Source organism: Lolium rigidum, chromosome 3 (assembly GCF_022539505.1).
Source record: "Lolium rigidum isolate FL_2022 chromosome 3, APGP_CSIRO_Lrig_0.1, whole genome shotgun sequence".
Lineage (NCBI taxonomy): Eukaryota > Viridiplantae > Streptophyta > Magnoliopsida > Poales > Poaceae > Lolium > Lolium rigidum.
Genome location: NC_061510.1, coordinates 2566671 through 2577336, shown reverse-complemented (window position 1 = coordinate 2577336; position 10666 = coordinate 2566671). Strand labels below are relative to the sequence as shown.

The 10666-nt window shown below is 44.8% G+C and overlaps 2 protein-coding genes across 2 annotated transcripts; both read right to left on the bottom strand.

Annotated features, from left to right (window-relative positions):
* Positions 1-1923: 1923 nt before the first annotated feature.
* Positions 1924-4982, bottom strand: LOC124704317 (50S ribosomal protein L11, chloroplastic-like). The gene is made up of 5 exons (XM_047236569.1): positions 4974-4982; positions 3604-3850; positions 3347-3519; positions 3184-3247; positions 1924-2367 (listed from the first exon to the last, which is right to left on the bottom strand). Exons 1-5 carry the CDS (start codon positions 4980-4982, stop codon positions 2159-2161), a joined length of 702 nt encoding a protein of 233 aa, XP_047092525.1. The 3' UTR covers positions 1924-2158.
* Positions 4983-5155: 173 nt separating this feature from the next.
* LOC124704283 (psbP-like protein 1, chloroplastic) lies at positions 5156-10018 on the bottom strand. Its single transcript, XM_047236526.1, has 6 exons — positions 9925-10018; positions 9700-9825; positions 9500-9579; positions 9268-9390; positions 9087-9158; positions 5156-5338 (listed from the first exon to the last, which is right to left on the bottom strand). Exons 1-6 carry the CDS (start codon positions 10016-10018, stop codon positions 5171-5173), a joined length of 663 nt encoding a protein of 220 aa, XP_047092482.1. The 3' UTR covers positions 5156-5170.
* Between the last annotated feature and the right edge of the window lie 648 nt (positions 10019-10666).

The window sequence follows — 10666 nt, the reverse complement described above, 5'->3', positions numbered from 1 at the left end:
TCCAATACAACCAACTGATTTGACTCCAATCAGCTGCATTTGAACAAGTCAACGATGTTGCTTCCATTACCATTACGATGCAAGAAGAAATCACACCTCACAGAAATCCATGGCATCACAGAACCACCTACTCTACACGGGGAGAAAACGAGGGACATGGAGGGAGAGGATGGAGTCGAGGAATAGAATACCGTAGGGAGGTGGATCCTCGTTCCACATCCGCTCCCGCAGCTCCGGCGGCATCACGGCGGCGCGACAACTTCTCATGGCGACGCGGGCGCGACAACAACGACGCAGCAGAGAAGACAACGGCCACTGCGCCTTCCAGGAAGAGAAGGACATCTAATTCAAATGGGAGGGGGGCAATTTGAGATGGTGCGGGGCAAACAGGGGGGTTAATGCAAAATAACAAGCACGACAAAAACCACCTGGCCAGAATCCCGCGTCTCTACTCGCCAGCGTGGCATCCACGTGTTGTGCACTCATTGGTTAGGACCAAATCCTCACTCAAATCGAAAGTTTCTGGATGGCGGTCTCACATTTTACAAGTTCTAGGACTAAACCTTCACAAGATGTAGGACCCGGGTGTAATTAGCTCAAAGAAAAGTTAGCAGTGTCACCGAACTCTCAAGATGCAGTGTTGTCTGGAACTCTGAAGATTACGTACGTGCGCGACCTAGTACAAGGCAGCGATCACCACTTTGCTATATGGTTCACTTGCCTGAGGCTATTTCTGAATACTACTCCGTACAAGGTAGGAAACTACCATCTCGACATCTCTTTCAAGAAGAGAAAAAGAACACACTGCATTGTGCCGCTGTGGTGCAAGTGCTCGTCGCTCACCGAGACCAATTTCACTCGGTCGATGTACATGCTATTGGGCCTTGGGCCTCTACGTTTCAAAGGAAGCGCGATTATTTTCGTGGGAATGTCACTCACTTCCCAGTTCAGACTTCAGAGTTTCAGAAGGAAAGAAAGAAATTCTAGGGCCAAATCACTCTACGATACCGAAACATGCGATTACAACTTTGCGCAGAAGAAGATCACAAAAAAAATTCCATGTTCTAAAAAAAAGACTCCCGGTAGAAGAAACATGATATAGAATTGTCATCATTCATTATGTGAGCAATAGACGCGAACCAGCCCCGTATTAAACAACTTTGGTCTGTTCAATAAATTTGCACCAACCGTTGTTCTAATTCATTATAATATATAGTCTTTCAATAATTTGGTCCTATTCTGTACATATATATCTACTCACCCGTCTTCTCTTATCCTCGTCTATCTCATTCCTACAGTCTGAATTGGCTTTCCCCGCATAAGCAGTGTTCGATCTCAAGCAAAGGTTTTTGGATTACATATGGTGGTGGGAAAATAAACACCCAAAGTGCTAGAAAATGTGGGTGTTTGAGAATAAGAAGCACCAGGAATATGCTAGTAACAAAAATGCGACGATATTCTTGTGATGTGCTACCAAAGGGACGATCTACCACTTAATCCAGCACTTGTTCCGGTGGCCTCTTTCGTATTCCCACAACCTTGAAAGCGTCACATGTTATTGGGCCCTAGGCCACTACGATGGAAGAAAGTGTGATAATTTATGTAGGAACGCCAATCACTAGTTCATTACCCAGTCATAGACTCATAGTATACCACACAAATGATTCTGGCATCACACTTTCAGAAAGGCTTAAGACTTCTTTTCTGAAAAGAAATGCTTCAAACTGCAGTTTTCTTGAATTCCTTTTACTGATCCCGAAGACTGGATAGTAAATGCATACATAGTACAATGTTTAGAGTTGAAGCACACGTTTCTGTAGAATCGGATGACAGAAACAGTAAAAGCCTACTCGGATGTTCAAACTGAGCTATCTGCGGGTGCAGAATCCATATGAACACCACTTTTTCAGATGTCATGGATCATAAGGTTTTCAGAATGATAGAACTTCTAGGGCAAAAAATATAGCTGCAGGCCTGCAGCGGGAGAGCAACTACAATATCGAAGCAAATGATTACAGCTTGGCAAGAAGAGGATCTTTACTGTTTGCTCTCAAACGACCAGGGCAAAATCCCGAGCACTAGAGGTTTTGCCAACAAAAAGGAAGCAAAATGTACAGATGGACATAGCTAGGGTGCTTTCTCCGTGCCGGTAAACAGATTAGAAGACCACCTTTTCCTTCTTCACTAGGATTGGTGGGTCAACATCGATGCCCATGTTAGCGGCAGTGCCCGCTATGATTCTCATCGCCGACTCGATGGTTTTGCAGTTCAAATCCGGCAACTTCTCCTGAGCAATTACACGTACTTGCTCCACTGTTACTTTTCCAACCTTCTCGCGCTGTGGCTCCTTTGAACCTTTTTCAACGCCTGAGAATCAGGATCAAAAAATTGAGGTAAGGAACCATTCGCTTACTTTGCAGTTATACCGCCCAATATAAACTACACCCAACTGAATGAGTTAACTCAATATTCAAAAAAGTTACTAGCTAACATATGACTTGTTTCTTCCAGGTCAAAAAAAAAGACTTGTTTCTTTTTAGAGAAACTTATGACTAGTTAATTGAGAATACAATATTAAGTTGTACAAGTTGTTTTTTCTTCAGTTATTCAGTGCCTTATGGAAGATTGGAACGACAGTTAGGAAGAAGGAAATGGACACCAAATTTGGTGAAGCTTAGACACTGAATTTTGAGTCCACGACAAAAATCCAAGGATGGCTGAACAGATAGACTAATGAATTATGCACACTGCGTTCCACCCAACAACTTAAGTTGGTGTTAACTCAAGGAACTAGTTTTATAGATTTTTTTTTTTAGAAATACTCCAGAGGTGCATATGCAATTCCTCAGATACAGATAAAGGATCAGTATCTCCTATGTGTGCAAAATTGGTAGCAGATAGCAACTCGCAGACCACATTGTCTACAAATTTCTAAAACCTCACGACAATGAATAACTTCATAACTGGAACATTGTCGCGTTCCTCTGCACATCCTAAAACTCAACTGTAGTATTCTGCTAGCATTTGAAGTTTTAAACAACCTAGCCTTCCACAGAACTAATATACCAACTACTAGTAAACTCCATTTCCTTTTTTTCAAGATTAGTCCCATAGGTCCTCAGTTTGGTGGATGAACCACATATTATGAAAAAAAAAAAACCATGCTATTTTACAGGTGCATACCTGCAGCCTTGAGGAGCAGTACCGAGGCAGGGGGCGTCTTCAGGATAAAGGTGAAGCTCTTATCCTGTAAAACACAGGGCAATCCCACACGCATCATGAAAACTCACCCACATTACGAATACTCATTAGCACAAACTTATGGGATTTAACTGTATTTGCTCACATCGAACACGGTGATCTCGACGGGGATAATGTAGCCGGGCTTGTCAGCGGTCTTGGCATTGTAATCCTTGCAGAAGGCCATAATGTTCACACCCTTGGCACCGAGCGCCGGGCCGACGGGCGGCGCCGGCGTCGCCTTGCCGGCCTCCAAGGCCAGCTTTATGATGCCCACGACTGCAGAGAGCAACAGCAACGCAATTAAGCTAAAGCACAATGGAGTACCCGCACGAGGCCGTGAAGGTAGAGACGAGCGCGAACCTTTCTTGGGCTTGCCCCCGGGCTTGGGAGGCGCCATGGCCCTGACAGCGAACACCCTCCGCGCGGGGGTGGCCGTGGCCGCGAGCGCCGCCGGCCGGAGGAAGGAGGAGGGGGCGCCGAGGAAGGAGGAGGTGAGCTTCTTGGCGGTCGGGGAGGGGAGCGCGCGGAGGGATAAGGTTGTGGTAGTGGCCATGGCTGTGCACTGGGAAGGAGTCTGCTGCTCTCTTCTGCTCTGCTCTGCTCTCCCCTATCTTCTAATCCGCTACCTCCTGGGCTGGGAACTGAGAAGGTTAGAGATGGCCTTTTAGTCCAGCCTGTGTTTGTCCAGAGGTTACGTATTTACGTATAATCTGTATCACTCTTCCGGAACCGGTTTCATGGCAGATGATTTTGGTAACACAGATATACGGAGTACAGTATATATGGATTTAGTCTTTATTGGGGGATATATATGGTGCACTAGCACTTTGAGATGTACTAGTGCACTAGATCATCAGAAACATATTTCGAAAATTGTGAAATATTCTCGAAAAAGATTGCCGAGACAGAGATCATATATATCATGTTGTCAAATTTCAATTCGGTTCAAACTTGATACGTAAACGTAAAAAAAAATCTATGAATAGTATATATCATATTCAAACCTGAAGTGAATAGTGTTACACTGGTACTATTCGCAATAGAAAGCTACTATGTATGTATTGAATTTGAACTCGAAAATGTGTGACATGGTAAATGCATGTCGTATGAGTGGTGCTGATTTTCTTCAGCTTTTCTTCACGACTTTGAAACAGGCTTACTGTAGCCTCAGGTGCAGCGCACCTATATGCCCATTCCGTAGCTCGAACGACACCTATGCGATGTGACATCCATGAAGAAAATCTAGCAGATTATTCGTAGGCATATTTATACACGAGCCAGGAATTTTTTTCATTCTGTTGGTGAATTCGGCTCTGAATTTGAAGAGTAGACACACGATGTTTCTAGACAGTGGGGCAGTGGGCCTCTATTTAACATTTCTTATTTTCGTGACACATTTACAGAGTCCTGGATCTCCTTAGTCCAAGGGTGGCAGTACAGAGGGTGGAAGAAGATATACATACAAAAAAAAAGGTATCTGAAATCACACATTTGAAAAGAGAAGAAGAAAAAAAAATCAGTACAATCCACATTCCCGACATTTACGGTCGAACCTCATACCAGCTGCAGCTCTGAAAACGAACAATCAACGAGGACAATCAGCACAGGATCTCATGTGCCCCCTCACACTTTTGTTTCGATTTTGAACGAGTCGACGATTGTATGTAGCCTTTCCTTCATCTTATCCCATCTCCTCTCGTTTGCGCCAGTAGCTAACGTGTAAAATTTACCTGCAACATCCCATACAGAATGAGATATTGAGCACTGACAAGAGATATTAATGCATTAAGCAAACATTTTAAAATGAAGCGGAAGCAATTTCTGTAGTCCTGCTATGTTTTATTACATATACAATGATACTCTCGTACTGGTTTCGTTGAAAGAGTCAGAGACCGGAAAGTTTGCAAGAGAAGCTGCTGGAAGCTTGTCAAAGGTGTGCAACACTTTTCACATGACATCTTATTGAAAGAGAAAATGATGCCAGACAGGAGTTATTACCATTTGCTATGGTAATTGTACCAAGTGCATGTCTGGTGAAATTTGGAGCCTGGGCTGTGAACTCGAAAGTGTAGTAAGCTCTTCCGTCAATTTCAGTCTGGGCAATGAAATAAATCTTGTGAGTTCAACAAAAGAAGGCCAAAAACCATGTAAAAGTGAATAGAATGTAAAGGTACGGAAGGATATTTGGCAAAAATAATTTGATTCCACTGCCCTGACTGAAAATTGTTATATAGTTTCTATGAAGGATTGGAATGTTATATAGTTTCTGCAGAGCATGTTCACTGCTACACGGTACCCTTCATCTCCTCATATTATCTTTGCGGTTAAACACACTAAGTAAACCTTCACCAAGATTTGTTTCGTCCCTCACGTGACCATTCGGCATTCAAAACTCTTTGCATGTTCCGTTCCTTTTCTGTCCCCTCCATCTTCCCCAATCTCTCCTTCCGTTTTATCTCTGGCCCAGCTTCCTTTTTATTTATATTATACTATGTCTATTTCCCCTAGTCGTTCCTGGTCCCTCCCATAAACGTCACTGTCGCCCGTGCCACAGCCATCCTGCAGACAATGCCGCCCTCTCCTCAGTTAGGCATACCAGAGCTCCTGCCGTCCTTGCACATGGACGCTCATGTTGGAGATGCACCAATAGTTGTGGATACACCGAATCATCATGAGTGCCCTGCACATACTAACTCAGGGAATACATCTGTTCATCTACTCCGCAACAGGAAGAAACCTATTGTTATCCCTCAGCACGTCATCAGCAGTGTCCAATTCCACATGTCTCCATGTTTTGCTTCTTCTCCACTGATGCAGATCTATGTGCAGTCTGTGCAGAGCCGATGACATCTTAATATGCTATTTTGCTCTGTTTTACTTTATTTATATGTGTGCTGCATAAGTATGAAGGTAGGGAAAGAGCCTGCATCTTTTAATTATGCAAAACCTCCATGTTTTATTTTGATAAATTAGCAGATGATGTATTCTGTTGCACTAATTATTTTGAGCCCATTCATACAATAAGATGACTGAACAAATGTCTCAACTGCCTCACAACTTCTTCAGAAGGTAAGAATTATAATTTCCTTTTATTCCTAAGTTTTCTTTTCGAGTTAGCTATTGCTACTTGCTAGAGTTCAAACCAACGTGACATATGTTGACTGCAAGTAAGTTTTTCCAGAATTCCTCAGACCTTGAACACTATCGGCCCTGCAAGTAAGTTTCTGCACCTGAGTACTAATGGTTGATAGAAATGAAATGAATGAGCCTATACAATACATCTAATAAAATTGTTCATTGCACATTTTTCCTTTCCACCACGGTGTTTCTATCCTAACTAACGAATTGCATAAGACTTTACCCCAGGTACCACCTAATTCTTAAAACGATGTTACACAAAGGTTAAATTGCAAGGTTGTGTAATCTATGGAACAAAAACCATGACTATCCAGTTGTAAGTTGTAACCGGTGATTGCATAAGAAATAGAATAACACATCTCTAGTCCATTTGCCAATAAACAATAGCAATGCATTTTTGAAACAGAATTCATCTGGTCTAACTCTGTTACATGTTACTGTTTCGCTTATTAGCTTATTGGCAAGCATACGGTAATTTTCATTGTTAGGTATAGGTATGGGATGCCCTGCGTACGCCATCGTCATTGTCAAGCATACAGTAATGTTGTGATAGTACAAAAATATTGCTATACGCCTATACGGGTGGAGGACTATGCTGCCATGAACGGACAGCCAAGGTCTCCCTTATTGGCTTGATCTGACGGTTCCGGAAAGGTGTTAAAACCGTGGAACAAAGTTTCAGCATTTCCAAAACACCAATGCAGACAAGAAAATGTGAGTATGCAGAAAATCTTCACTGGTCACAACAAAAAAACGTTGGTCCCAGCAAATTCGACACTAAAAGTCAAAAACTTATGCAACATTGAAGGCCAATGTTTGCAGCAGCTCGTGAAGCATTTGCAACACTGAAGCAACATTTGTAGCAAAACCCAAAAATCACTGCAGCACGCACAGCATTTTGAACGCACGTATGCAGCATTAAAATTCCACGAAAATACTATCTTGTAGCAAACATCCTTAATCCATGCAACATCTCGCTTGTGCGCTCACAGCAAAATGCATACATATTTGTAGCATGTTGAATGCACATATGCAGAATCCAAAATCCACGAAAAAACACGTCGTACCATCGTCCATAGAGGCCCCGCTCTTGCAAATTTCGGCATCGCCAGCCAGGAATCTGGTTTGCCGGAGCTCCATCGGCGCTAGATCCGACAACCATGTTACCGTTCCCACTGGTCCATTGTCTCTCCAGGCTCAACACGGTTGTGGATTTTCTATGGCCAAGGATGTGCTTGAGCTTGGCTTCCCTGGAAAAGGTGTTGGGTAGCAGCAGAGCAGTGGTATTGATCGTGGTGGGCAGCAGTAGAGCAGCACAACATAACCAACTAGAGAGAGAGATTCGGTGGAGTGCACGCTCGAGGGTGAGCGACTGATCAGAGCGCCCAAGAGGAAACGTTTCTCCTATCACGGCATTGTTGCTTTTGTCATGTAAAACTATTTGGTCAAATGTTGTGCAGTAGAGGCAAAACGTCTTTTCAGGTGTCATTTAACACCATTAGTGGTAAAAATGGAACGACTAGTGATTTTTTGGAACGAAATTTAAACACGGAGGCAAATAGGGAAGAAAATATTTCCAGGGTCAACTCGGAAGCACATTTTAATCCAGCACCAAATAAAGAATGTCCTCTTAATTTTATAGCCGCGGAAATCACACTCGAATCCTTATAAATTGCCGATTGGTCATCACACTCATACACTCCATCTATCTCCCCCCACCTCTCCCAGTCATTATCATCTCTCTGCGCTTATAATCGGAAATGGCTTACCGCGACGGCCACGAACCAAGGTGGACTACTCTGATCAGTGGCACCAAATTATTGAGGAAGATCTTATGGTTCCGCAAGGACGCGAGGCCAAGCGGAGATGAAGCGGCGAGTGGCGAACGTCCAGTCGGCTTCTTCGTGCGTGTCGAGTGTGACGTAGACTCCAAAACCAGGTATCTTCAGCATGACAACACGAAGAGCTTAATCGTGGACAACTCCGGTTATCTCGTGTCCACCTTTGAGGTACTTAATCTCAGCACGCTGCGGAATGAGGAAACATGCAGGCGCGAACTTCGTTCGATGCTTGAGATGATGCTGCAGGATCTCAAGTGCTCCAAAGAGTTTATGGAGTCCATCGTACCAAAAGGGATCGTAGAGGAGATCACCACTCTAGCAAGCGGAGGTCCCCAAGACTTGTTCTTCAGTTTTGCTATCAAGGTCGACCATGAGCTCCTCATATCCAGGCGTACCATCATGGATGCTTGTGAGATCAGGACCACACCTACTGATGAGAAGTGTATGATTTGTCTTGATTACATGAAGCCAGTAACGTTATGTATTTAGTTTGCTTCATCTTATAGGGTGCAATCATCTCTTCCACGAAGGTTGTATTTCTAGGTGGCTTCAGGAGAATCAGAACTGCCCAGTATGCCGCAAAGATGTTAAGCTCAGTGTTCTAGAAACCATGTAATCAGTCTAAGTGAATCATGGTATACTACTATTGTCATTCAAATTTCTGAGTTTAGTCCAAGTCTTATAAAAGAGTCATTGACCACAAATACATATCTCGGAGTTCTCTTGATTAATGTGTCACCATTCTCTAATAAAATGCATGTGTATATTTCTGGGGTGTATTTCTGAACTGGCTAAAAATAGCATATATTATTAATGCGTTCCGTGACATTTTTTTGGAAATTTATTTGGGGGGAAACGTATAACCTGTTTTGCCTCAATTAACTTTGTCTTCTGCGTAGGTGGAGCAAGAACTTTCCGTACCAAAGCCTCAGCAACCTAGAGCGCACACCATAGATCAGATGTAAACATATTAATTACTACCATATCAACGCGAGCAGGTCCAGTTTAATTTATACTAACAAAAAACAAAAACGGTCGAGCAGACCTGCTCTGGAGGACCGAGGTCACGGATGTCTTCCTTGATGGTCGGAATCATGTTGATGCTGACACTCTCCAAAGGCTCGATCACATCTTTGTACACCTTATCTTGGCCTTGCACAGACACTTCCTAGAAATCCATTATAACCTTAAAATTACCATCCAGAACTAAGCAAAAAATCATGGACTGTTTCTGTTTTCCCATTGATGAGTAGGGTGCAGAATCAAGAGTTCCTCACCTGCCATCCGAACGGGTACACGAAGGAGTACCCGGCTTTCCTGTCGATGACACCCAGGAACCCTTTCGTGCCCTCTGCGACTATACCAGATCATCAGAATCGCACTCAGACACATGGTTTTGACCGATCAAAACGCATCCACAGCTGTAATTACTAGTGATAGTGTCATTCTAGAGTGATGGGTTCAAAGAACAACTCACATGCCGCCGGAGTAGGCCGGGAGACGAACGCCGCGGCGGCCGCAGCCCCCGCCACGAGCACCTGGCGCCGCGGGGACGGGGAGCACTCCACCGAGTCACCCGACACAACGCAGAGGAAATTACCACCTGGAACAAACTGGGTGCCGTTAACCGGGCCGGGGGGTACCGACCGCTGGTGGTGGCGGTGGGCTGCGAAGAGGAGGAGGCGGCGGCGAGGGGCCTGACGCAGCAATGCCGCCTCCGAGCGAGGATCCCCTGCGCGGTCCGCGCGGCGTGGGAGCGTGAGGGAGGCCGCGGTGGACACGGCTGCGGCGGCCATGGATGACGGACGGGGAGACGAGGCGGATAGCGCGAGCGAGTGTTGTGGACTGGGTGCGCCGCCCGTTGCCGCGAGTAGGATTTCGCTTCGCTTCTGGTCCACACAGACACACGACACGAGTCGAGCTCGAGCCGAGCAGCCGCGCGCGCGACGAACAGGACGGGCCAGGTAGGTATCGAAGAAAAGGCCCATGTTTATTTCGGAGAACAAGCAGTCACAGTATGGGCTTTGCCCTCATCAGTTGGTTCTCTTTTTCTCAAACAAACAAACCAAAAAGATAACTTTTTTTCCCGAAATGGAATCACAGCATGGGCTCTCGCACCAATAGGCTCTCACATCAATGGCCCCGCCGCACGGCCCTCGCTTCAGAAGACATCACTACCATCAAATCGCCGGTCCATCTTTAGGGCGAAGATCTACATATCCTATACCAGGCTTGTTGTCGACGCACCATGGAAGATCGAGCCGTTGGTAGCACCTACTCGAACATGCACGACTCAGCCGTAGCACTTGTCGGCCAGGCATGGCTTAACATCTCTTCCTCCATCCTCTCGTCATCCAACGCTGCTCCACAAACGATACTCACAGGAGAGAAACATCACCACAATGTCGCCATCGTCCGATCTAGAAGACAAGATCCTAGGGTTT

Bases quoted from the DNA above. Each gene is read 5' to 3' on its own strand.
- LOC124704317 (XM_047236569.1), bottom strand. The intron at 3,248-3,346 runs GTGAGCAAATAC...TGTGTTTTACAG, and splicing joins TCGAGATCACCGTGTTCGAT to GATAAGAGCTTCACCTTTAT. The intron at 2,368-3,183 runs GTATGCACCTGT...CCTGATTCTCAG, and splicing joins ACTGCTCCTCAAGGCTGCAG to GCGTTGAAAAAGGTTCAAAG.
- LOC124704283 (XM_047236526.1), bottom strand. From the start codon at position 10,018: ATGGCCGCCGCAGCCGTGTCCACCGCGGCCTCCCTCACGCTCCCACGC. The intron at 9,826-9,924 runs GTCAGGCCCCTC...AGTTTGTTCCAG, and splicing joins CTCGGAGGCGGCATTGCTGC to GTGGTAATTTCCTCTGCGTT. The intron at 5,339-9,086 runs GTTATACGTTTC...TTCATTGCCCAG, and splicing joins AGTTAATTGAGGCAAAACAG to ACTGAAATTGACGGAAGAGC.